The 26,340-nt window shown below is 35.5% G+C and overlaps 5 protein-coding genes across 5 annotated transcripts; 2 read left to right on the top strand and 3 right to left on the bottom strand.

Annotated features, from left to right (window-relative positions):
* The first annotated feature begins 5 nt into the window (after window positions 1-5).
* LOC109589872 (ribonuclease H2 subunit C-like) lies at window positions 6-2,005 on the top strand. The gene is made up of 4 exons (XM_020005862.1): window positions 6-200; window positions 1,201-1,278; window positions 1,617-1,771; window positions 1,820-2,005. Exons 1-4 carry the CDS (start codon window positions 26-28, stop codon window positions 1,868-1,870), a joined length of 459 nt encoding a protein of 152 aa, XP_019861421.1. The 5' UTR covers window positions 6-25; the 3' UTR covers window positions 1,871-2,005.
* A 334-nt stretch (window positions 2,006-2,339) lies between these two features.
* LOC100633582 (tyrosine kinase receptor Cad96Ca-like) lies at window positions 2,340-9,272 on the bottom strand. Its single transcript, XM_011411320.2, has 16 exons — window positions 9,217-9,272; window positions 9,041-9,140; window positions 7,369-7,555; window positions 7,164-7,312; window positions 6,824-7,108; window positions 5,871-6,170; window positions 5,654-5,771; window positions 5,366-5,541; window positions 5,130-5,297; window positions 4,826-5,001; window positions 4,278-4,500; window positions 3,913-4,029; window positions 3,522-3,721; window positions 3,292-3,464; window positions 2,840-3,077; window positions 2,340-2,777 (listed from the first exon to the last, which is right to left on the bottom strand). Exons 2-16 carry the CDS (start codon window positions 9,114-9,116, stop codon window positions 2,694-2,696), a joined length of 2,670 nt encoding a protein of 889 aa, XP_011409622.2. The 5' UTR covers window positions 9,117-9,140; window positions 9,217-9,272; the 3' UTR covers window positions 2,340-2,693.
* A 45-nt stretch (window positions 9,273-9,317) lies between these two features.
* LOC100633459 (COP9 signalosome complex subunit 1-like) lies at window positions 9,318-18,508 on the top strand. Its single transcript, XM_003383432.3, has 16 exons — window positions 9,318-9,446; window positions 9,546-9,635; window positions 9,719-9,819; window positions 9,911-9,985; window positions 11,337-11,415; window positions 11,483-11,544; window positions 11,673-11,723; window positions 12,298-12,382; window positions 12,995-13,072; window positions 13,382-13,522; window positions 14,567-14,661; window positions 14,854-15,040; window positions 15,754-15,891; window positions 17,239-17,325; window positions 17,392-17,439; window positions 18,350-18,508. Exons 1-16 carry the CDS (start codon window positions 9,393-9,395, stop codon window positions 18,425-18,427), a joined length of 1,449 nt encoding a protein of 482 aa, XP_003383480.1. The 5' UTR covers window positions 9,318-9,392; the 3' UTR covers window positions 18,428-18,508.
* Window positions 18,432-25,518, bottom strand: LOC105316436 (serine/threonine-protein kinase haspin-like). The gene is made up of 13 exons (XM_020005772.1): window positions 25,152-25,518; window positions 25,015-25,060; window positions 24,547-24,653; window positions 24,403-24,493; window positions 24,189-24,274; window positions 24,111-24,138; window positions 24,028-24,068; window positions 22,009-22,100; window positions 21,823-21,896; window positions 21,663-21,731; window positions 19,775-19,937; window positions 18,910-19,012; window positions 18,432-18,848 (listed from the first exon to the last, which is right to left on the bottom strand). Exons 1-13 carry the CDS (start codon window positions 25,436-25,438, stop codon window positions 18,614-18,616), a joined length of 1,422 nt encoding a protein of 473 aa, XP_019861331.1. The 5' UTR covers window positions 25,439-25,518; the 3' UTR covers window positions 18,432-18,613.
* Window positions 25,449-26,331, bottom strand: LOC109589845 (uncharacterized). The gene is made up of 3 exons (XM_020005842.1): window positions 26,231-26,331; window positions 26,116-26,169; window positions 25,449-26,071 (listed from the first exon to the last, which is right to left on the bottom strand). Exons 1-3 carry the CDS (start codon window positions 26,317-26,319, stop codon window positions 25,705-25,707), a joined length of 510 nt encoding a protein of 169 aa, XP_019861401.1. The 5' UTR covers window positions 26,320-26,331; the 3' UTR covers window positions 25,449-25,704.
* Between the last annotated feature and the right edge of the window lie 9 nt (window positions 26,332-26,340).

The following is a 26,340-nucleotide window of genomic DNA, read 5'->3' as shown; positions in this document are numbered from 1 at the left end:
GCGGGTTTTGGCGCCATTGGGTGTTATGTCTTCACCATCTCCTCCTTCTCCTCCCATTCCAGTAATTGTGGAAGACATTGATAATCATCCTGTCCTGCCTATTCATTCTATTCCCTGTCAAATATTAACAGAAGATGGAACTAGAGAGGCAAGGGTTAAAAATTGCTTTGAGACAACAATCACCAATGAGAAACAAGAAGGTGTGAATTGACTTATATAAGCCATTATGCGATATGTATTGATGTCCTTATGCTATGTAGAAAGTTTGAGCTGATTCCGACTTCAATTTGGCCATTTTAAGAAAACGCTAAAATTCTCAAGGCTATAGCCCATGGTTTTTTCAAAACATGGCTCCGAAATCACCCCCAATTTTTATTACATTTTTTGATACATATTGATGTCTTTATGCTGTGTAGAAAGTTTGAACTGATTCTGACTTCAATTTTTCAAGTTACGGCCATTTTAGGAAAGCACTAAAATTTTGAAAAATACCCTGTACTATAGCCTATGGTTTTTTTCAAAAAATGGCTCCGAAATTACCCCCAATTTTTATTACATTTTCTGATGCATGTTGATGTACTTATGCTATGTAGAAAGTTTGAGCCGATTCCGATAAGAAATTTTCAAGTTATGGTCATTTTTAAAAACTGGCCGTTTTTGAAAAATACCCAAGGCTATAGCCCATGGTTTTTTCCAAAAAATGGCTCCGAAATCACCCCCAATTTTTATTACATTTTCTGATGCATGCTGATGTACTTATGCTGTGTAGAAAGTTTGAGTCGATTCCGATAAGAAATTTTCGAGTTATGGTCATTTTAAAAAATGGACCGTTTTTTGAAAAATACCCAAGGCTATAGCCCATGGTTTTTTTGAAAAAATGGCTCCGAAATCACCCCCCATTTTTATTACATTTTCTGTTACTTATTGATGCCCTTATGCTATGTAGAAAGTTTGAGCCGATTCCGATAAGAAATTTTCAAGTTATGGTCATTTTTAAAAAACGGGCCGTTTTTTGAAAAATACCCAAGGCTATAGCCCATTATAGCCCATGGTTTTTTCCAAAAAATGGCTCCAAAATCACCCCAAATTTTTATTACATTTTCTGTTACTTATTGATGCCCTTATGCTATGTAGAAAGTTTGAGCCGATTCCGACTTGAAGTTTTTGAGTTATAATGATTGAAAGTACATCTCTCTTTAGGTGTAGCGTGTATGTCAGCTTCATTTCGTGGTCGCCCACTTCAAGGAATAACTCACGATTTACCTCAAGACTACACTGGTATACGTATAGTACTACACTGTATTGTATTAATGATGCATCACACTACAACACTACATTGGATTCACTGCAGCTGCTGCATGGGCAAGTACTAATGAAAACACTTGATTCTCCTAAACCTATAGCAGTATTCATATTGCTTCTCTAATGTTTGGCTTCAACCTTAACTAATAAGTGAAGAGGCTATATAATATGCTTGAGGTCATATACCGGGGTATTTTATCTTTTTAAAGAATTTTTCATTGTCAGGTTAAGAGTATGCCATTGTGTATAGAATTGAGAAAGCAACAAGCAATATTTGTATTGGTTTTATCTTTATCTTTATTGGACTATAATAGGTGTTGTATTATCTAGTGGTAGTAGCGAAACTGATTGTAAGGAAATGAGAGTAAAGTCAGTCTTCTCATCACTCAATGAGTGGTCTTTGGACTCGGTCCCTTCAGCTGATGAAGGAATATCCTCTGCTTTGAAATGGATTGACATTGCTAATGCTGTATGTTATATGACTCTTTCATTAATTCATTCATCTATCTTCTAATAGATACATTCAGATGTAGCAAGCTCATTTACTGATGATGGCCCTAGTCAATGAGCAAACCCTATTCATTTATCTACTGAACTCTTACTCTGCTTGATAGCACCAAGGACTCAGTGTTTGTATACATATCTAACTTCATACATGCTTGAAATTGTTGACAAAAAACAATGGATTTTTTAATAACCCACAGCTAAGGAAAAATTATAAAAAAATCAATTTTGTAGCAGTTCTATGTGGAAAGTTTGACCTAATTTTGTGGTACATTTTACTACAGTAAATCCATAAATGTATCATGATCTATTAAGTACATGTATGTACATATGTACATGCATACTGTGATTAGTATGCTGTACATGTGCTATTACGTATGTACGTGTACATGTAAAGCACTGGCTTCTGTTGAGTGGCTGATGATGCTAGCCCTAATTTAATTAATAAATTAAATCAATTATTGCTACGAAATAAATTTGGCATGGCGGTATGTCGTGTTTACTGTAAGCAACAACTTGATTGAGTTAACGGGTCAGGAGATGTAGGTTAAGACTAATGAAACATTTATAATCATTTTATAACAAAACGGAACACAAAGTAACGAAAAAAACAAATACAGTCCCACAAATACTGACTGACTAGACACTGACAATGATAATTATTACTTATTATAGTAGTGGTTAAAAAATTTGATAATGAGACATTCTATACAAAAATATTGAGAGAAAGAGGGAGAAGGAGGAAAAGAAGATCAAAAGAAGAGACATATTGAAATAAAAGGTTAGAAGAAATCAATGAAATGTAAGAATAATGATGCAGAGAGAGGGAGAAGGTGAAAGTGTTAAATATTATTATTTATTGATGCCGTGGTTTTTTTTTTTGAAGTTTAAAGTATTGACATTTGTGATGCCTCATTGAGGTCAAACTGTGAATACTGCATTTCGTTGTAGTTTCTTAAATCCAAATAACTCTGGAGATGAGAAAAATATACACGTATAATGAAAACAGACAATAATTATTGCTACCACATACCATTTTAGTTGTGTTCAGACTCTGAAGCTGGTCCGTAATCTCAAGGAAAGTCGGTCGATGTTGTGGTATATTTTCCCAACAAGACGTCATTATGTCGTAGATTGGTTGCGTACAGTGAGCTGGTCGCTGTAGTCTCAGACCAGCCATTAGTTGAGGGTAAATGTCATCGAGATTAACATCATTGTATGGTGTACCGCCAACTGTCACTACTTCCCACATAACCACTCCAAATGACCAACTGTAATAATAAAAATAATATAATAATAATAATAATAATATAAAACCTTCCACTTTTATAAACATGTACATGCACATGTAGAATGTTTTAAACATGTCTACTGTATGTATTTTACAATAACTTTTTTTGCATTTTTCATGTTTTTTGTTTAATTAATACTTGCTGGAAATATCAGTGCACTATTATTATTATCATCCATACACTCTACACTTACATGTCACTGAGTACAGAATGGTTTCCATCATGGAAGACTTCCGGTGCCCACCACCTAACCAGTGACTCATAGACCTCGTTACTATCAAGATTATGTGCTCCAATGTTGTATATCTTAACCTCCATACTGGTACCGACCAATATGTTCCTAGCACATAGGGCTGTGTGTGGAATCTAATAAGAAAAAATATGATTAAAATTATTTTAAAATCCTCTCTCCATCTCTCTTACCTTTAGTCCCGAGAGGTAGTTCATTCCGTCAGCTATTTGGCTAATAATTCGTAGCAAGTCCCGAGATTTTAGTTTTAAGTTTGACGGAACGTTCTTTGTTCCAGGGAACACAGTGTACATGTCAGGGTGACCTCTTGTTGCTCTGAGGAAACCCAGGAGGTCCCCGTGACACATGTACTCCATTATCATATAAACTGGCTCTAAAATGAGAGAGAAGGAAATAAAAATGTAATGAGAGAAGAGTACGTATTCACATACATATACATGTACATGTACAAATCAATGCAATATGGGTATGTACGCCATACACATGAAGAAATGGGGGAGATTATTGGGAGGGAGAGGGACAGTTTGTTCAGCCACTCGTCAAATATTTATCTTATTGACTTACTTCCTACTGTGCAGACTTTAATGAGTCCAACAATGTTTGGGTGTGGCTCAAATTGTGATAGATGCTCCATTTCTGTGACTAGCGCTGACACGTAGTCGTCCATGTCACCATACTCCTCTACAATAAATAATGATAGCATTATCTTCATGTTATTGTACAGTCGTGTTTATTATCATGGAAACCTTAAGATCAAAGAGAAGCACCCCATAAGCTCCGTGTGTACATGTACATGTACATGTAATTATTTTGCTTTTGATCTGCTTGTGCTTTTGTGCCAGCTTAATTGCAAAGGGACAATAGTTCATAGTAATATTTACTATAGACTATATATTAGAGGCTTCTCTGAGTTTATCTCTCCCTCTTACCTTTAATGCACTTTGCCATCACTTCGATGGATTTATTATCCTTTATTCCGGTAGCCTTTGCCTTATATATGACGGTGTAGCTTCCATCGTACAGGATGTCTGTCAGCTCAAGGTTGTCCCTTGAAAACTCATAGCAAGGATCAATGCACATAGCAGGACCATATCCTGGTGTAGCTGGCAAGGGGCTGGGGATGCCAGGGATATTGAGCATGAGCTGGGTTGACTGTGGAAATACAATAGAAAATTAACATAACACTGTATGATGTAAATATTGATACACATGTATTGTAGCTTGTGGTGCACTTCAAAGAAAAAGATTAAAGGTTTGCTTGCAAGCATACACAGGAATATACTCAATACTGATATCACACATGTACACGTAAGTGTGAACCAACACATCACAAATCTCATTAATAGTCTGTATAGTACATGTATATTATACACAAGGGAGACTGGCAGTTATAGTTCAATATAACTGAATTAGAGAGCATTACTGTCCTTATTTGATCAATTTGATAAATACATGTATTATAAGTATCACTTTTTACCTTGTTGGGTATATGTCCATTCCCACCATAATGTAGTCCATCGATATTCTCTTCTTCTGATGACTGGTGTGTCCACTGTCGCCCTCCGTGTCTGTTAGAGTTTCTCTTTGATATGGAGACCCAACAGAATATAGCAATTACCAACACTGCCAATGCTATCAGTAGGATCATCCCTCCTTAAAGAAAGAGAGAGAGAGAGAGAGAGAGAGAGAGAAAGAAGTCAATCAATGTTATGTGTATTGTAGTAATTATGCTAATGCTTCGTTCTATTTTTGATATTGGTTTTTAAAGTACTTTGATTTACCTCCAGCTGCACTTGCTGCAATTGGCAGTATAGGTGGAGACTCAGCCTCACCAGTAGTTCCAAGAGTAGGGACTACTGGTGGAGTTGATGCTGGTATTGTTGTTGACGTTACTGATGAATCGCTGGTTGGTGTCACAACTAAAGAAGTTGAGGTTGACGAGGAGGACACTGGAGGAGTAGAGAGAGAGAGAGAGAGATAATGATGTGCATGATTTTCTTATGATAGCTTAACTTACTTGGACATTTTTGAATATACTTTCTCACTATTTCACTGTATTCTCCTGTGAGATTGTACTCATTGATGGCAGCAACTTGGAAGGAATAGAATTTGCCACCAGGACAGATCTTTAACGTGAGACCCGTGGTTGGGTTATAGTCTGTTATATTCATGCTAAACTGGTTTTGTTCATCCCTAATATAAGATATAACAGTCATTTAAGTGCTACTATTATGTAGGCACATGTATGTACATATATGCATTTCTATGCATGTACATGCAGCAGCTATTATAAGCTGAAGCTTACTGGTATGAAAGGTAGTAACTAGAAATGGTAGCTCCATATGCCATTGGTTCAGTCCATATAAGAAGCACGTTATTGCCACTGACTGTTAATGTAGTTATGTTTGGCTTTTGAGGAGCACCTACAACAAGAAGTAAGAGTAATATAATAAAGTATAATCTGAGAGTACATTTGTATACACTGTACATGTATAATAAATAGCATTAGAAAATTCTCTCACCTATTATTGTTGTAGTTCTCTCATCAGCATCATTGGAGTTGCTAGCGTGACACTTGTACTCTCCGTTGTCTGAGGTAGAGAATGCAGGAAAGATAAGCTCAGATACTGTATTGCTTGATCTCGTCTCGTATGCTCTTGACTGATGGCTGCTCTGCGATACATTGGCTCCATTATGTGTCCAGTATATCTCTAACCCGGGCTCATAAGCAGAGTCTTGGACTGAGCATGGGATTGAGACGCTTGTCCCATAAATGAAATTAGTGTGTATGCTCTCTAGTTGGATGTGTGGATGATCAACACCTAGTAAGATAGTAATAACAATAATTATAATAATTTATCTCAATATCAGGGCTACATGCCCTCTTGAATGATAGAAGAAAGACTATTAAGATGTGCATATGCTTTGGAATGGAGACTTTTAAGTTATGCTTGCTGTTGTGTCTATGATGAGGTAAGTGATGAGTGGGAGAAAGGATAGTTAAAAAGAGATTTTAAATCAACATTAGTCAGGCATGCAAAACACTGTACTCTCTCTTATAGCAAAAACATGCCAGTAATGTCACGAACACCTGGATTACCCCTTTAGTCATGCAGTACAAATAATCCACACATCAATTTGATGTCGATGCTTGTACATCTACTGATGTGTGTTTACTCTTTTGACACTCAGTGATGTATGGAATGAGATTTGAATTCCTCTCCTCTGTACAAACAGCACCTGTTTGCTATTTCCCTGTTAGTAGTCCTTGCCTAGCTCCAAAGGCATCCCAACTATATATAACTATGTTTGTCTTGTTTCTATAGCATTGCTATGCAATTAGAAGGTGAGTTTTGGGTATCATTTTACAATTACGAGAGTGCTAATGGATATAATGGTTTCATGCATGTACACTCATGGTTTCTTTCATCATGCATTATATTCTTAACATAATCATCTACAGCTATAAACATACCGGATACGTTGATTCTAAAGGTAAAGGAAGAATCCCCGTGGCTGTTGTTGCCCCATATCTTGTATTGGCCAGCGTCGCTTAGTTTGAGTGATGTGAATGTGAAATTGGTCAGGCTGAGAGTAATCCTGTTATCATTGATTGGGATGTAGTCTCCATTAGAGGCTTCCTTAGCTATACTGAGTACTGGGTCTGGGGCTCCAAAAACAACAAACTTTTTCATTATGTCCTGCCCTCCTGTCCCATTTAGCTGTTGAGCTGAATCCAAAAATCTCATCAGGACAGGCCCTGGAAGTTTATGAGAACAAATTGAACTGAATAAAAGGAGCATTAGCTGACTTACCCTGAACAATCACAGTCCCTGGATAACTGAATAAATCATTATTTTCTTCTTGGCATTGGTAAGTTCCATGGTGAGTGATTCTTGTGACTGGGATCTCAATGCTACTTACAAACTGACCTACCAGTCTGAGACCAGTCCTATTAAATGTCCTATAAGAAGACAAACAAATATAGAAGCATGTGCTATATGAGGAAGAAGGGCTAACATTTGTATATATTCCTGATAATTCGCATATTGTGAAGTATCTAAGCCTTCACTCCCTCCAAATTCATCAACTAGCTGTCCTCGTACATACATCCGCCACACAACAAGTCTGGTAATATTACAATCTGTGTTTGGCCCTGGTGCAGTGCCATTAGCTACTGTAAAGTTGCCTGGGTGACTAGTGAATTCTGAAAAATAATTAAAATAACATATAAATGATATAGTCAGTGGGAGAAGTGTTAGGTCAATACATATAATTACAGATGACACTGTAGGCAGGACTACAGTTAATTGGAACTATCCTTGAAACATCTGTATACTAATATAACAGTGAGACAAGTGGGAGAATGATGTGTTTAAATCAACTAACAGTTATCAAATCTGACCTCCCTCACCCTCCCTCTCTCTTTCTAAAAAGCAGCTGGGTTGATGGAATCCATCCAATTTATACTCTAAACCCAACCTCAATAGATACTGAGTGTGAATTACATGTAATGGCATGCATAACTTGATGGCCGGATTCCACAGGTAAATGGCAACATGCCAAGGGCTCTCCTACATATTCATTCCTCTGACCACAACACATAACAAACTCATTACATCCGTACATAGACCTGAAGCCCACACTAGTATAGCCTAGCCTTTGTGCGATGATTACACATTGCATTTGATTTTTAAGGATCAGCATGGCAACAATATTAAAAATAGCACAATCAGTCTAGTTGCGTTTTGGTTGTGATGCGAGTGCTATTGAATTTGCGTGTTTTGTGACACTTTGGATTTCAAAGGTAACATGTAATGCTTGAGAAACAGGAACGTGTCAAATGGACGTTAGCATATCAACACTCTACTTAATCAATCAATTCACACTACAATACTCTACTATGGTCTATTGAGAGATTTAATTAGTAGGCAATACTGCTCTTTATGTAGTTAAGATTCCAGCTATAACTTATCAGTCACTGCCGACAAAGCAGGACACAATAACATAGTTATAATACTGTGTTATGTGTACAATGAACTCTCCCCTGCAAGACCGCAATGAAAACAGTCATCAAAACAATTGTATGAGGGTCTATCTAAACAGCATGTGGGGAAAGATGCTCTGAATTGAAACTGTGTAAAGTCAGTGCTTTTCTGGTGAACTAAAAATGAAACTGCAAGGCCATTCTGAGCCTTCTTCTGCATTATAGTAATTAAGAACCAGTCAGAGTATGCATGTCTAATCTCAGGGGAGAGCTGCCTGATACATGATCTATTGTAGCTTGATCAGATAATCTTATTTGTCACAAACAACTTCACCCCGTACTAGCTTAACAGTACCAGCATTGCCTAAAAAATGCTCGTGTATTCTTGGTGGTTGTACCAAAGCAAGAGTGCGAGCAAGACTGAATTCCGAGTTTGCAGAAGCGCCTGGGGTTTATCTTCCCAAAGAAGGTGTTCAGCATGCTTTGGAAAGGAGTGGTGGTCCTTTGATAGCAACAAGACTTACAAGCTGCGAGCAGAAAGACAAAACAAGAGGAATTCGTAGGCTTGTACTGAAATTCTAACGACACAACATTTGGCATAGCTCTGAACTAGGTGGCGGGTCAGAAAAGATGATGGCAGCTTATCAACGAACGCGGAGCAAGGCAAGTCTTTGCATGGAAAAAGGCAGTGCGTGTTTTGTTCACCTGGGGGAGGATTGTTAGCTGAGAATACCCCGAATAAACAGCAGCAGGACAGCAACAGGAGTACCTGGATTTTCATAATTGTTTTTTCTTGGTTGAAAAACTATAAGAAAGGAAAGCAACGGGCCAGTAATTTATGGAAAGACAGAGATTATCAAAATTATAATTAACTGACCTACTTTTCTTCTCAAAATATAGCAGCTATTGCCTAGTATAATAGTAGACTTGTATGATAGGTGACTGCTTATTTAAGTGTATATGTAATTCATTAATTATTCATGATCATGAATATTCATTGATTAGGCCTAATTTGGTGCATGCCCACTTGCCCAGATTTTTTTTACAAGCATAAAAAATGCCAGTTCAACGTGGATCTAGACAACCAAATCCTCCAAGAAGACCACAACAGGTTAGCTCCGTCTCCTATCTGCCCCACGCCATCATTCATCACCCCATAATGTAGCTGTAGTTGTTATTCTAATTAATGCCCACCCCTCCCCATTTATAGTTGGACAGTGTAGAGCCAATGCAAGTGGATGATCCAGATGGGCCCCAGGATGCACCCTCTAATTTTGTTGTCGATCCACCTTCAAATTTTGTAAGAAAACAGCACAATTGAGATTATGTACACGTATAGTGATGCGCGCGTTATATATAATTATTATTTTTATATTTTAAAAGGATCTCGAGTCTTATGCCAGTGGCTACGAAGGTCCAGCAAAAATAAAAAGGTTAATGTTTGTAGCTAAACACTGTCCCAGCCTCTCTGAAGATGCCCTCAGGTATATATCACCAAATGCAAATATATCCTAATACAAATATGACCAAATACAAGGGACCCAATACATTACTATGGTAACTTCATTTTCACAGGTTGGCACTAGCAGCTGTTGAAAAGACATTCAATATGGCAACGTTTGTCACTATTAGACAGAAATTATACCAGTGGTAAGTATTAGATGGTTGTAGATCAGAAAGTTCAGAAACTATAAATATATTCTCCTCTGCTATTATGGTAGAAAATCATTCTTCTTTATAATTATTATTCTTATTTGTATCTAGCACTGTAATGTGTATGTACATGTGTAATATATTAGTAATTATATCATTATTTACACTGTTAATTAATTATGTTTGTATGCGTAATTCTCAGTATGTAAGAAAAAGGAAGAGGAGACATGTACTGGGCATTAAATAGAATAAATCATCATAATTCATAACCCAGTAGCAGCTGTACAGACATGTGCATGCACTGGATGAATTTAGTACTTTATTGTATTGTTAAACCTTGCTACAGTTATTTGCAGAGGTTCAACTTATTGTCATGTTCTTAAAATAATTTTTAAAATTAAAAATTAAAAAAATGACCACCCACAGTGACTACATAGTAGCTGTGTGTATGTACATGTAGATGTAGTATATGATGTATTAAATTACAGTGCATATAGTGTGTGTGTTAATCGTGTTTACTGTACCATGTTTGTGGTCTGTGTTTGTATTAGTAAAGGAATTGAGACACACAAATTACAGTGATCCTATTTCTGATTAAGTTATAGTACTAAACCGTACTATAGTGTACGGCTATACACTAATCTAATATAATAACACTCTAATATAATATTTGTCCTCTTATATGATATGTAGCCATTCAGTCTCATTATGTATTAAGGTGCTTTTATTATGCTGATAAATGTACATGCGTGTGTACCTGCAGGGTATATAGAGTTGTGTATTAGCTTATGTCATGCTTTAGGTATTAAAGTAAACCTCAAATATGTCTCTGTTTAGCTTCTCTGCCTCTCTGTTTGCAAACTTGAGTTATACAAAGTCTATCCCGGCCGTTTGTTGATTCAAACTTTTCGTGTATTTTAAAGATAAAAGTATTGATAGTCTTTCATTGTAGCCTTTGTCTTTTAATGATATGTCAATTTAGCATGAGGAAAACATTTACATATAGATCCTATTGCATTTGTTCCCTCTCTCTCCTTTTCTTTCATTCTTCTCTACTGCACTCCATGCATGCATGGTCTTTGGCCTGATTTTTAGCAACTTGAAAAATTCGTAAAAAAATCCAATTCTAATCGGAATGAACTCAAACTTTCTACACAACATAAGTGCATGTATATGTATCAGAAAAATTATTAAAATTAAGAATTCTCTACTTTTCATTTTTGGCGAAATTTGCCCAAGTTCCCTGTACTATAGCCCATGGTCTTTGGCCCGGTTTTTGACCAACTTTAAAAATTCATACAAAACTTAATTCTCTCTGTAATTATTGTCGATCCTTTTCCCCTATTAGTACTAATGATTCAAAATATGCTGAGAATGACGAATCTGCCTTGTTTGTTACTCAAGTTAATAGGAAGTCGGCCATAACCGTAAGAAAGGAATGATCTTGTGACTTTAGTATTAATTGAAGTCATGTCCTTCGATCTTCAATTACAGCTGGAGAGACTTGATTCTGATCTAAAGAATTATCGGAGCAACTCGATCAAAGAGAGCATCAGGTAAACACTAAACATTAACCTCAGCAGTCATAACCACCTACTGTATACATGTACATGTATTGTACACGTACATGTACATGCATACTTGTATGTGCATGTACATTATGTGTGTGTCAATTGGTCATTAGGAGAGGGTTTGATGCACTAGGAGATCACTACATGGACTGTGGGGATTTAAGGTATATACACATGCATAATACATACTAATAAATCACTTAAATGATCATCCTAATGGCCTGTTATCATCATTGTTTTTATTCGATTGTTTTGACTTTGTTTTATCAGCAGGTACCACTCCCTTTAAAAGTATTTTATTTATAAAATACTCATTGTTTTATTATACAGCCCATTATTGGAGTTATTATTTCATTATACTGTTAGCAGTGGTGGTCTGTCATTATATTGTAGGGGGGTTATAGCACCACTGCCTTTAGTTTGTTTACCATTTGTAATCAGACCTTAGGGAGTAAGGGAGATACCACATAGTATCATTGTGTCCCTATCATGTTATCACTATTGTGAATATCATTATTAAAAAGAGTGCATCCTTGGATTAAAATAGTAATTCATATAGTTCTCTAGCAAGAAAAGGAAATTTAGTTTCAAAGACTGCTGTATCTTTAATCTTTATAGCAGTTCAAATGTCTTTGAAGAGATATGAATGCTGCATGTATAAGTTACATGTATATGTAATAGTGATTCTCTTATTCTGGCTATAATGTCATATCTTTTTGCTGTCTCTCTGACTTATAGCTCTGCTCTCAAGATGTACACCAGAGCTCGTGATCATTGCACCAGCTCAAGACACATAGTCTCTCTTTGCCTTAACATTATAAAGGTACTATTATAGTATATACCATTTATACATGTACATGTATATGCATGTATGCTCTCATTTATAGTACATGCATATTGATGTACTAGTATAAGTACTATAGTAATGCCTGGAATTATCAGTACATTATGATACTGTATTTTGTATTACTTATTGTATTATATTATTTCCATTGTTCTCATTGTCCATCCATTCGTTCTATCAATATTGTGTTGATTGGTGACTATTAATCAATTTTACAATGCAGACGCATGCATTTTTATAATTTCATAAGTGGAGGCTGTAATTTGGCAAATTTGCAGCCATGTGTCATTAAATGGCTCTAAACGCCAGCTATAGGTTTTATTTTGGTCAACGATTATGTACCAATTCATCAAAATCATCCCCTCCATACCATACCAATGATATAATGAATTCCTAAATTAACAAAGTTTGTATTCGCTTGGCCTACGCTCTCACGCCCACTCCTTATTATGTAGCCATACTTTACACATTAAATACTAAAGTATATATCAGAATTCCTAGAAGCACTTGATGAGATATCCCAATTTACAAATACTTTGAATTTTTTCATATAATATGACATATCTATGTAATGCGATTCTTGTTCAATAGGTCAGTGTGTTGCTAGGCCATTGGCAGCAGGTCCTCAGTTATTATAGCAAAGCTGAAGCAACGCAAGAAGTCGCTGAAGTAAGGACGCAAATATATTATCTTATTTTTATTATGATTTTGATGATTACATGTACATGTTTTTGATGTTCTTGGAATGTACTTCAAATTGTAGTACTTATATAGTTGATGTGCATGCGCTAAAACCTGCATCATTAGTCACGATGAATGTGGCGTTTATTGAATATTTGCTATTGTACAGTACGAAAATGAAAACTTCATATAACGTATGAGACTTTCACTTGCTATAGATACTTTAAGATTACTGTATGCTTTAAGCTTTCATATTTGCATTACTATTATGATCATCATCCTTTACATACTTCACAGGCTCACAAGAATCAGACTAACTTGTCTATGCTTTCAAGGCTCAAATGTGCAGCTGGTCTAGCTGAAATGGAAGGCCGAAAGTACAAGAATGCTGCCCGTTATTTTCTACAGGCTTCGTTCGATCATTGCAATTGTCCAGATGTAAGTTTGTTTTATGGTTAATGTGTTTTGATTGTCTCGAGTGCTGTCCTAACTGTCCTATTTTAATTCTCTTTGATGTAATGTTTTTTCCTGCTAATATAATTGTTATGTAAATTGTGCTTCTCCTCTCCATTTTAACACCTCCTCTCCCTCTTTCCTCTCATTGTCACTTCTTTCCCCTTCCCAGGTTGCTAGTTCTTACACCTTCGATCTCACTCCTCCTTCTCCTTCTCCTCTCTTCTCTCTCCCTCCCTCTCTCTCTCTCTCTCCCCTCTCTCTCTCTCTCTCTACTATCTTCCTCTTTCTCTCTCTGTCCTAATTTAATAATACTCGTGTATCAGTTCCTTCCTTTCAATGTACTCCCAACAGCTCTTTCCTCCATTAGTCTATGCTTCGTTCATTATGTATTTACATACACACTCTGACCTCTTCTTCATGCATGTATCAGCTAATCCCATTGCACTCTCTCATTCTCTACCTTACTTCCTCTCTAACTCACTGATATAATCATAAATGTACTGTATAATGTCTATTGTACTAGATGAGTCATGTGTATTTTGGCCTGTATACATGTATGTATATGAATTGTCACTGTTGTGTACTTTAATCTACCTTTTCCCATTCTTTGAATTGGTTTAATCTTGTTATATCAGTCTATTGATGTCTATTATGTCCCTCTCTCTGTCTCCTTTTTTATTTCTTAAGACATTAATCATTTTGTGGTAAATGTCAATTGTGTCTGTGTTTACTCTGCCTCTCTCTCTAATATCATTATGATAGTCTGCATGTTGTAATACTGCATCTTCTTGGCACAACAGCCTACAGACTATGTTTGCTTTTAGCATTTTTGTATCAATTTTAGTCTATTTTCAATCTACATGTACATGTGTGTGTCACTTTAATTCATCATTTAAAAAATCCCTTGCTAAATTTGCTAATATAAGTACACTCAATTAAACACAGGCTCAAGTCAGTATTATCATCATTACAGTTCATTCATGCCAATAGACACTTCTCCTTTATTCCTCTTTATATCTCCATTAGCTATTGTCACCATATACCATAGCTGTCTATGGAGGATTGTGTGCACTGGCCTCATTTGACAGACAAGAGCTCTATACAAAGGTCATTAGCAGCAGGTACATAGTCTAGTCATCCTAATCATCACACTCTATGCCTCATTTGTCTCTTCCCTCCCTCTCTCTCCCCCTCTCTCTCTCCCCCCTCTCTCTCTCCCTCTCTCTCTCTCCCTCTCTCTCCCCTCTCTCCCCCCTCTCTTTCTCTCTCTTTCTCTCTCTCCCCCCTCTCTCTCCCTGTCTTTCTCTCTGAAGCTCTTTTAAGCTTTTCTTGGAGCTTGAGCCTTCACTGAGAGATGTCATTTCTCAGTTCCACCAGTCGCAGTACACCTCTTGTCTCTCAACTCTTGAGGCGCTCAGGAACAGTTTCATGCTCGATCAGTATCTAGCAAATCATATATCCGACTTGTATGCACAGATAAGAAACAAAGCACTCATTCAAGTTAGTCCAATGTACATGTACATGTATGGCATTAAACCACCTCAGGAGGTGGTTTGCTGGTTTAAGTACTGAAGCGGCTGTATTATGTATGCAATGTAGCATTGTAAACCGATTCAACCACAGTTACCCGCGGACATAATTAGCTGGTTTCTGAATCACTTTGATCCAAACTGGTTTGTAGTGTAAACGGGGCTTATTTATTATTGTAGAATCATGATCTTTATTTGTTCGTATGCTGCATATATTAGTTGCCATGTGCGTGTTTATTTATGTGGAAAAAAAGAGTATATTTGTTATTGGCACTATTTTGCTTACAACTTGATGAGAACACACACACACATACAGTACACAGATGAAGAATCAAGCTACAAGCACTAGCTGATAGTAGTAGCAGCAGTAGTGGTAGTCCTGTAATGTGATACCTATTGTTATAGTGAACGGACACACACACACACACATATAGTATACTGGTCATTGATATCATGATAATATTTCACTGAGTAGTACTATAGGCTAGCATATTCTGTATGGGGCAATCACACATTCATTGAGTGTAACAATATGAGTGTGTATACATGTATGTATATTTGGTGTATCATACATGTACTAGTATAGTGGTATCATATCAGTGTACATGTATATGTGTATTTGATACTGATATAGATGTACTAATAGTAGATTTGTAGTATAATATCATCTCTTTCTCTCTTTAGTATTTCAGTCCTTATTCCTCAGTTGATTTACATAAAATGGCTGATGCTTTCAATACTGATGTCAACTCTTTGGAAAACGAGCTGATATCTTTAATATTGAACGGAATGATATCGGCAAGGATTGACTCGCATGCTAAAGTAAGGAATACAAAAAATAGAATAATAGTCACAAACTGTACAGAGGTATTTATGTAATATTTATAGCACGAGACGGTGTGTTATAAATGATATATGTTAGGGTGGAGCCACACATTCAACAAGTATGTACTGTGGGCGGTCAGTTTACACAAGCGCACAAAGCCACAGTGCATGAATGGGGCACTGCAGTGCGTGATTGGAATATACAAGTCCTGCTAATCCTTTGATGTGTGGCTACATCATGATATATGTATATGATATATATATATATATGTGTGTGTGGCATATGACAATCAAATTTTATAATTCATAAGTGTTTTGTATATATTCATGTAGATGTATTATTGATAGCGGTGGTATCTTGGGGCTACATGCACTGTACACACAGACACACACACCCAGTCCTTTGATAGCAACCTCAGTATGCACTAGTGGCTTGTAGCTTTTAAATGGTTGCATGTACACAGCACCTGTCAGCTAATGAATGTGGTCTCCTCTAGAGAGAAAGGGATGGAGGCTCTTAAAACTGACACCTGTGCAATAGGCCATTGTTTACTTTACATTCATAGGGAGTTCCCACAAGATTGGTATAGTCCTCAGCTCATGAAGTATGCTGTTTAGCTTGCTTAGTAGAACTTTGTAGAAAACCCTGATCCATGGTATTTCGTCAAAAATGGTGAAGAGAGATTTCACAATTTTAATAATTTTTTGATACATATACATGTTCTGATGTTGTATATCAAGTTTGAGCTGATTCTGATTGAAACTGGATTTTTTATGAATTTTTAAAGTTGCTAGAAAATGTGGCCCTGAGACCGTTGACGCAGAGAATGAGTGAGGAGGAATGGACAATCTAGTGTGGGACAGACCCTATTAGTGTTTAGTGTAGGGTAGATTCTTTTGAAATGAAATAGAATCCAAGATATTCACTGGCCCAATGGCATCTTAATTTAATTCCAAGAATTATCGTGTACATTTGAATGAGAAGATGTACTATAACCCTATGATCTCATTCTCATATGGTAGATGTGTGATATATTTATTGATACTTGAGAGTATTTTTGAACTGGTTACTTAATCCTCCTCGCATTTCATTAATTAGCTGCTACCCAACCAACCCTCATCCATATCCACCTGCAGACAATTGACTGGTTGCCATGACAAATCATAAAATAATACACATAATATGACATAACATGATTGATTGTAGGTTTCTATGGCAGATGGAGATATGTGTACATACATCTGATATTTATTATTATACTATTATTATGCTATTAGTATACTATTATTATGCTATTAGTATACTATTATTATACTATTAGTATACTATTATTATACTATTAGGTAATGCATTCGCGTCATATTGATCAGAGGCAGGCCATGTTTCAGAAAGCCATTGAAGTAGGAGATGCATACGTACTAAGAACTAAGGTACATAAGTACATAGAACTACCTGTACATGTATGATGTATATAATGCTATTGACACAATGTATAGGTATTGTTGATGAGAGCTTTACTACACAACAATGGAATATTAGTATCAGTAAGTACATTAATAATGTATTAAAATTAAAAATATACATACACCTATTATAATATACATTTATTTTACCTGCTATGAGTAATTTTAAGCTACATGTATTACATGTATGCACATGCACATAGCTTATAACTGGAAATATTGTTGCAAGTCACTGTAAATTGATTGGTGTTTGTGTGTGTGTGTATGTACATGTTTTGAGTTATTTGTAGTATTTTCATTTTTCTGTAGCGAAATAGCAATGTACATGTACGTTTGGCATGTACTTCTTGAGGGAGTTTCTTTACTATTCAATTATTATAATTAATTTGTTACAACTTTCACATAAATTATAAAATCATTGAAGTGTTTCTTTGGTGATGACATTGAGAGAGAGAGAGTGGGTGGGAGCTATCCTGTTTTTGTTGATCCTATTCAATGCTGACCAATCATCCATCTTAATTACTAACAATGATAGTAAAAGATTGCTGGCTCTTTTTGACACAGTACTATGTGCATCTGTTGGTATGTTGTATGGTCCAATGGTGTACTATAATTATATTATACGACTGAGTAAGTGAATGACACGTACGTGTACATGTATATATGACATGTACATGTATGTGTATATGACTTTGTCTTTCTTGGTAACAAGCTACTCACTTACCGTGTATGAGTAATTCTGAAGACTTGCTGTGTTTTTGTCTATTAGTGGCTGTTATCATATTAGCTATAAATTGTGCATGTATGGCTACTGGTCTAACACTTCTGCGGTTTTATTTTGATTGTGCTTTGAGGGCGAGGATTTTATTTATAGTCCTCAGGGGCAAATTGAAGAGTAATACTGTAATAATAATAATAATAATACTAGTGTTTTTATTTGTGAATCTATTAATGCATTATGTATATATATATATATATTATAATTTTGTAGCAGGCGTCGGATCAGAGTGATGAGACTAGTGTTGACACCAGCCCTGCCGGAGCTGCTCCAAAAAGAATGAAACCATAACTGATTAATAAATAATAATAATGATTAATTAAATAACACAGCATTTATTATAAAATTTGTTCAAGTGGTTAATGATTAATAGATAGTGATAATATTAATAATAATGATGATGATCATGATGATACATAGCACTATAATAATCAGAAGTTTAGGATTGTCGAAGACTGCGATTATGAATTTTTGATGTTAGTTTCTTTTTAATTTTTTGGATTCGAAGCTAAGAGGGCTAGGATTGGAGAAATATTCAAGAAATATGTCCTTGGCAGAGTCGTAGTTTAAAAACTGATTCACTAGTGGCTCAAAGGCAGCCTGTATCTGAGCCCTTGTCACATATTTCACTCGACTTTTAATGGCCATTTTATTGACTATGTAATACAGCCAACAGGCATTGGTTCTGGGAGCAAACTTTGACCAATCACTCCTAAAATAATAATAGTAATAGAAATAAGTTTTTTTCTCTTTATCTTATTGTATGAACTCACTTGGTTGCATTTCGCATTCTTAAGTAAGTGTCGTGCTGTATCCCGCCGTGTCCTTTGAATAGCCATGGAAGGTTATTGAGATCATTATATGAAGTACAGCTACCTGAAATGACCATAAAAGATCATATCCTAGCAATGTACATATATGCATGTATGTTTGCAATGACCCCATGCATGTGGACTTTATATGGTAAAAAGTTTAAAAGGTTACGTTAAATATAATCTTCACTTCTTTCTATAGCGATGCTCACTCTTATGTCTAGTAAGTTTAGTGTTTATTCTACAAATTAATGCTGATAGAAATAATGATACTGCAGTCACTCTGACTCCAATGGGGACTTTTATATTGAAAGCATAACTGATTGATGATTTGTAAATTCTAATGCTACACACTATGTTGCTGTGGTGATTCAACCGCAACCTTATCTACAATAAATAATGAACAACAAACTCTTAGTGAGCCATTTAAGGATGGAATATCCAATGAGGGACTTCTTTATCAATCCAGCACAAACTTGTGTATCAGTCTCACTATTAAACCACTAATTATTGCTCTTCAAAATATTTCCTGCCTCCTCCATATGCAGATACTACAGTGTGTGTGTGTGTTTGTCACCACAATCCTACTACAACAGGTTGTTGTGGTCAGTGGACAGAGTTCGGTTAAGTCATTATTAAATCAAATTATTAGTGATGAAAAATGACTGTCTATAGATTTAAGCAAATTTTGACCAAAAACTGTTGTTTTTGGTGCTTTTACCAAAAAAAGGCTTGAAAATCAGCAGCTTCACAATGATATCTTATTAGTGTTATTTGATAGAGCAAATGACTAGTATTGTCACTACAATTAAGTTATTATTATTACCTTGTGATAGTCTTGATAATGTGTAATCAATGACTGTTACGTGTACTCCTTCAGATGGAAGTACATATTTATGAGAATCAATGACAAAAACCATCTTCTCTTCTTTAGTACGTCTCACTAGGATGTTCCCTCGATGCATGTCACGATGTTCAAACTTGAGAGCCTCAAAGAAAGAGAGAGAGAGAAAATGAAAATAAAATTACTATAAAGAGATTAATGGTAGAGTTAGTTGAATGGTGGATAAAATAAGTAGAAACAAAAGGCTCGATATGTGTACGTGATAAATCAGCAAAAAAGGCAAAAGGGTGAGGTAGAGTTTACTCAAGCTTTATAAGCTGTCATTAAAAACTGTTATTACTCCCACTCCATTAAACAGACAACAATTGGAGAGCAGACTGTCTGGGGCTGTGTAGTGTTAAGGTAGTGTGTGTACAGTGTTGGTAGTGATTGAGTCTTCCGTAATTGAGTATTATATCAACACTAGGACAGGATATTAAATTATGCAATGTAAACTATAATTGTACACACACGTAATAGCAGATCATCATTTATGATTGATGAAGGTTGTAGTGAAGTGTATATCATGTAACATGAAAGGATATTTAAGGATGGACATTAACCTGATCTGTTACCATAGTAATGTATGATATGGTAAGCTTCTTTGTGTGCCTGTAAATGTTCTTTCCCTAGATACTAATTTTATAGTTACATGCTAAAAATTTTAAAAGTGGCTTTTACTCTCTTCTGTTAAATATCTTAATTATTGCTTTAAAAATATTAGTTGATGGTTATTTCTTGCTAGTTTAAACAGCTGCTGGTAAAAATGCTACCCTTTATAAGGAAAATCTATTATTCCTAATATTTCAAAGTAATTTCTCACATTCACACTACCACCTGAAGTTTGCACCCACACAGACTGTCATATCACACACCCACACAACATAGTTACTCCTTAATGTACGTGATCACACACTTTAGTACACCTCTATAAAATTTAAATTTAATATCAAAGAGTCCTGATTTGTAGTTTTGGTTAGAGTGTAAACATTGCTTGTTATGATTGGATATAATTCTTTTTTATGGAATTGTATTGGTTGTCTTGCGACATATTTAGTGGTGATCATACCTTTTTAATCAAACATTAACTATATGTACATTAGAAGAAAGAGGGGTGAGCCTATAAACAGGGGCGTATCTGAGGGGGGGCCTACAGGGGCCTGGGCCCCCCCATCAATTGTTGTAGATAATGATATTCATTGTTTGTTTTATTACTTACCACCTAGTAATAAAAATTAGCTACCTTGTAATCATTTACAATACATTGCACAGCAGTAAATGTACAAGAAATAAGAAGTAGACAGAAGCAAAACACTCATTTTATAGTAATCATTGTTGAAAATGTAAGATTTTGTTGCTTTAAAATACGCAAAATGCTATTTTAGTGCACTATACGAACGCTAAAAAGGGGTGTGGCCAAATTTTCGGCGCGCTTCGCGCGCCATTTATCTCTGAACCCTCTCATCATTTCCTTCCCAGCTACGCCCCTGCCTATAAGCAAGGGTACTGTAAATGTTCAAATAAAGGCATAGCTTAAATAAATGCCTGATATGAATAATCTCCACGCATACTTTATTCAATATAGGTACCATCTGGTTTAAAGTGTCCCAAATGGCCTAACTTGTCAGGCTAAGTTCAATGATCCTTGAGCCAGGAGTTTGAATTCCAGTTTAAACTTTTTTTTAATTTTATTTTTGCAATTTTTTTGTCCTGCAAAAAAATTAATGCCTGGACCTTTATTTGAACATTTACGGTAGATGTCTACATACCAATAGATCTTGTTGTGGTTTAATTAATAATAATAATAATAAATATTAATTATAATTCTTACTGCTTCCCCAACAGCTAATGTAGCTGCAATCTGTGCTAGAACACTCATTGCTTCTCTTTTGCTATGAAACTATTAATTATAAAAAATAATCATCATTATTTATTTTCAAGAGTGTCATCAATTCTTAAGACAAAAATTATAGTAAAATTTATTGGCTAACCGTAAAAGCTTCTAAGGCACAGCCTGAGTTTTCAAAAGCAAACATAACGTAGAGCTGCTTGGGACTAAATACATCTGAAAAAATATGCATCAATTTAACATGTATCAATATTACTATTAATATATTATTATTATATTATTACTATTATTTTATTTTAATAATATCAGTTAGAATTTGTATATATACCTGGTCTGTCATTATCGCTCTCTTCTTTCTCGTCCCAATTGTCCCAAGCATTAATGAGAAACTCAGGATACTTCCCTTTGCCAATACCCAGTCTGAGGATAACAAACACACAATGATGATGATAGTACTGTAGCCTAATTGGACTAGTTTTAAAATGCTAGATTCAGCTAGAATCAGCTCAAGGTCATCATTATGAAGCCATTTTTAAAAATTAAAAATAAGCATCGTCAGTACAGGAGCCTATAGACTCCTGGTGTTAAGTTTTTTTTTGCTTATTTATTTATTGGCTTATTTATTGGGCTTTTGCTTTTTTTTTCAAAAATTAAAAAAATGCTCATACTCGGAAATTATTTGTCGGAAACAGCTCAAACTTTTCACATAGCATAAGGACGTCAATATGTATTAGAAAATGTAATAAAAATTTGAGATGATTTTGGAGCCATTTTTTGAAAAAACCATGGGCTATAGCCTTGGGTATTTTTCAAAAAATAGACCGTTTTTAAAAATGACCATAACTCGAAAATTTCTTACCAGAATTGCCTCAAACTTTCTACACAGTATAAAGACATCAATATGTATCAGAAAATGTAATAAAAATTTGGGGTGATTTCGGAGACATTTTTTGGAAAAACCCATGGGCTATAGCCTTGGGTATTTTTAAAAAACAGCTCGTTTTTTAAAATGACCATAACTCAAAAATTTCTTATCGGAATTGACTCAAACTTTCTACAGAGCATAAGGACATCAATATGTATCAGAAAATGTAATAAAAATTTGGGGTGATTTCAGAGCCATTTTTTGGAAAAAATCATAGGCTATAGCCTTGGGTATTTTTCAAAAAATGGCCCGTTTTTTAAAATGATCATAACTCGAAAATTTTTTATCGGAATTGACTCAAACTTTCTACATAGCATAAGGATATCAATATGTATCAGAAAATGTAATAAAAATTTGTGGTGATTTTGGAGCCATTTTTTGAAAAAAACCATGGGCTATAGCCTTGGGTATTTTTCAGAATTTGGACGTTTTCTTAAAATGGTCGTAACTTGAGAAATTGAAGTTGGAATCACCTCAAACTTGCTACACAGCATAAGGACATCAATATGTATCAAAAAAATGTAATAAAATTTGGGGTGATTTCAGAGCCATTTTTTAGAAAAAACCATGGGCTATAGCCTTGGGTATTTTTCAGAATTTGGGCGTTTTCTTAAAATGGTCGTAACTTGAGAAATTGAAGTCGGAATCACCTCAAACTTGCTACACAGCATAAGGACATCAATATGTATCAAAAAATGTAATAAAATTTTGGGGTGATTTCAGAGCCATTTTTTGGAAAAAACCATGGGCTATAGCCTTGGGTATTTTTCAAAAAACAGCCGTTTTTGAAATGACCATAACTCGAAAATTTCTTATTGAAATTGATTCAAACTTTCTACATAGCATAAGGACATTAATATGTATTAGAAAATTTAATAAAATATTGGGGTGATTTCAGAGCCATTTTTTGAAAAAAACCATGGGCTATAGCCCATGGTTTTTTTTATAGCCTTGGGTATTTTTCAAAAAATTGTTCGTTTTAAAAATTGACCAGAACTTGAAAATTTTTTATCGAAATTGCCTTAAACTTTTACGTAGCATAAGGGCATCAATATGTATCAAAAAATATAACAAAAATTTGCGATGATTTTAGAGCCATTTTTTGGAAAAAAACCATGGGTTATGCCTTGGGTAATTTCAAAATATGACCTGTTTTTTTTAAATAACTATAACTTGAAAATTTTTTATTGGAATCACCTCAAACCTTCTACATAGCATAAGGACATCAATATCTATCAGAAAATGTAATAAAAATTTGGAGTGTTTTGGTGCTATTTTTTGGAAAAAATCAAGGGCTATGCTATAGCTTGGGAATTTTTTAAATGCTCATAACTTGAAAATTATTTGTCAAAAACATCTCAAACTTTCCACATAGCATAAGGACACCAATATGCATCATCATGATCATTAAATTGTACTCACTTGTAAAGTTGAACAAAATTTTTTGTATAATATCTTGCATCCTAGCAAAATTTAAATAATAATTTATAAATATTTGTGCTTACTTCTGACTGGCCCAGATGACTAAGTTCTCTACAATGGGTGTTGTTTGCATACATAAAACCAAATTAATTATTCATTACTTTGATATGACCATCTCTGGCAGTATCTCCTCAAAGGTCTTCTGTTTTTCATCGTTAATCAATTCTTTGCCTTCAATGGGCATAATCTTTAATCGTGTGTGTTGTCATATGAGAATTTGTGTGTGTACATCAATTATAAAGAGAAGGGAAAAGAAACGAAGTTTGTGTGAACGAGTAAACATTGTCCAAATACCATCCCACACCCTTGCATTACCTTCACTGCCAGCCCATCACCTTCGGGTGTGTAGCAACTAAATACTTCTCCGAAAACGCCTTCACCTAATTTTTGTAATGTACGCTTCATCCTAAAAGTATCACGTGATTATAATGCATAGCAGTAGCACACTATTATACTTACACTGGAGTGAAGAAGTCCTCTATTGGGATGATGTCATTCTGATTTGAGAGAGCCAGTATCTTTTCTCTTACAGTCAGTGAGGCACGGACGTCTGGCGAGAGATAATCCTAAGGTATGAAAAGAAAGGAGAAGAGAAAGAGGAGCAAGAGAGAGGAAAGGAAGAGAGAGAGAGAGAGAGAGGGAGAGAGAGAGAGAGGGAGAGAGAGAGAGAGGAAGAGAGAGAGGGGGAGAGAGAAAGAGAGAGAGAGATGTCAAAGAGACAAAAGATAAAGAAGTTCATGGGACAAAGAGGAAAGTGTAGCATAACAGGAAGGACGAAGACACATAATTATGCGTGAGAGATAATGCATTTATCTTAACAATGCAACAGCTAACAATGCAATTGCTATAGACTAGACTAAACGATAATACGTTAATCGACTTAAATCAAGCGAGTGGGCGTTGAAAGCAGATAATCGTTATACTTACTATCAATGGACTCTGGATAATGGGACAACCAGCACCACCAGCAAAACTGTAAAATAAAAATAATAACAAATAAAGCATTATTTCATGCATTGCATCAGTGATGATGGCATTTACTACAATAGTAGATCTAATCTTACATAAAAGCATTATTAGCTGGTTTTCTGAGGTTTCCTTTAACATGTCTGTGCTTAGGCAGAGTCTCTTTCTCTTTTGATTTGTAAATTTCTTTATTTTCCAGGCTTCCTTGCGCCTTCTTGTGAGGGTCTTGGAGCATTAGCTCTCGATTCAGGCGGTTTTCACATCCCCCGTGACGACCACCGCAGTTGTACGAAGAGCAGAACACGTACGTACAAGAGAAGACTATTATCGTGTGTAGAAAGAACAGAGCCAATGTAGTGGCTTTCAGTCTGTAGAAGAACCTCATTTCTTTATCCTTTTTACAAGTTTTGTAGAAGCTAAACGCTTTTATGCCATTTTGCCTAGCCCGCAAAAGTCACCCACGCATTTATCCTTCATTTCCAGCTACCCGCCCATTCACCCGGGAAAATGCAAACCTACAAGCATAGATACTTAATAAAATGCTGCAAACTACAGCTGTGTTCACACTAGCTCACCGTATGGTTTTATTTACACCTTTTAATAGCTATACTACACTGCAAAAAGTCAGTGCAAAGTCAGTTCAATTTGTTATTACTGTATTATAAGCACAAACCTTTTCCTGTTTATCGGAGTAGATGATATAGGGGTCATAGTTTCACCAGGTAAAATGCCCTCCTCTTCTTGTATCACTGAGAGGTTAAGAGATTTTAATTTAGTTAAAGCTACAACCGAGCAAGCTTTGATTAAAAAATTATCATCAAATGCATCTTTAAGTCCTTCCTCCTCTGCATTCTCTACTTCAGTATCTTCGTTCCCTCCTTGTTTTTCATCTTCTTCAGCTTCATCAACACTCTCCTCTTTGCTTTCCACAATTTTCTCTTCTTCACAAAGAGATTTGCTAGGTATGGGCACTGTATCTGTATAGCTTCCATCACAATCAGCAGCAGATTTTTTTTTCCTTTGAAATAATTATCACAAAAGAAAAGTGCAGTGCAGACATACTTTTCTCTGGATTGCAACAAAGCTGAGAACGGGCTCAGTTCTGGAGATGCATCACTATTGAAGCAGGCATTTTATTTTAAAATAATATTTAATACTCATCCATGCAAAGACTCACAACTTTTTTCTGTCAGCTTTCAGCATGACCACTTTTCTGGTGCTCCAAGGCTTTGCTGGGCCTCTCCTATATGCCCTCTTTTCTGCCATTTTTCATTCATAACTTATAAT

The sequence above is a fragment of the Amphimedon queenslandica genome, unplaced genomic scaffold (genome assembly GCF_000090795.2).
Source record: "Amphimedon queenslandica unplaced genomic scaffold, v1.1 AMPQUscaffold_13511, whole genome shotgun sequence".
In the NCBI taxonomy this organism is placed as follows: domain Eukaryota; kingdom Metazoa; phylum Porifera; class Demospongiae; order Haplosclerida; family Niphatidae; genus Amphimedon; species Amphimedon queenslandica.
This window is presented reverse-complemented; position numbering and strand designations above follow the sequence as displayed.

Bases quoted from the DNA above. Each gene is read 5' to 3' on its own strand.
- LOC100633459 (XM_003383432.3), top strand. From the start codon at position 9,393: ATGCCAGTTCAACGTGGATCTAGACAACCAAATCCTCCAAGAAGACCA. The intron at 14,662-14,853 runs GTACATAGTCTA...TTCTCTCTGAAG, and splicing joins ACAAAGGTCATTAGCAGCAG to CTCTTTTAAGCTTTTCTTGG. The intron at 17,440-18,349 runs GTAAGTACATTA...ATAATTTTGTAG, and splicing joins ACAATGGAATATTAGTATCA to CAGGCGTCGGATCAGAGTGA.
- LOC100633582 (XM_011411320.2), bottom strand. From the start codon at position 9,116: ATGAAAATCCAGGTACTCCTGTTGCTGTCCTGCTGCTGTTTATTCGGG. The intron at 7,556-9,040 runs GTGAACAAAACA...ATTATTTTTCAG, and splicing joins AGCTAACAATCCTCCCCCAG to AATTCACTAGTCACCCAGGC. The intron at 4,501-4,825 runs GTAAAAAGTGAT...GTATTTCCACAG, and splicing joins ATGGACATATACCCAACAAG to TCAACCCAGCTCATGCTCAA.
- LOC109589845 (XM_020005842.1), bottom strand. From the start codon at position 26,319: ATGGCAGAAAAGAGGGCATATAGGAGAGGCCCAGCAAAGCCTTGGAGC. The intron at 26,170-26,230 runs GTGAGTCTTTGC...CTGCTTCAATAG, and splicing joins AAAGCTGACAGAAAAAAGTT to TGATGCATCTCCAGAACTGA. The intron at 26,072-26,115 runs GTATGTCTGCAC...ATTATTTCAAAG, and splicing joins TTGTTGCAATCCAGAGAAAA to GAAAAAAAAATCTGCTGCTG.
- LOC109589872 (XM_020005862.1), top strand. From the start codon at position 26: ATGTCTTCACCATCTCCTCCTTCTCCTCCCATTCCAGTAATTGTGGAA. The intron at 201-1,200 runs GTGTGAATTGAC...ATCTCTCTTTAG, and splicing joins CACCAATGAGAAACAAGAAG to GTGTAGCGTGTATGTCAGCT. The intron at 1,772-1,819 runs GTATGTTATATG...ATCTTCTAATAG, and splicing joins GGATTGACATTGCTAATGCT to ATACATTCAGATGTAGCAAG.
- LOC105316436 (XM_020005772.1), bottom strand. From the start codon at position 25,438: ATGAGGTTCTTCTACAGACTGAAAGCCACTACATTGGCTCTGTTCTTT. The intron at 24,654-25,014 runs GTAAGTATAACG...TTCATACCTTAG, and splicing joins TTATCCAGAGTCCATTGATA to GATTATCTCTCGCCAGACGT. The intron at 24,139-24,188 runs GTAATGAATAAT...CACCCATTGTAG, and splicing joins CCAGAGATGGTCATATCAAA to AGAACTTAGTCATCTGGGCC.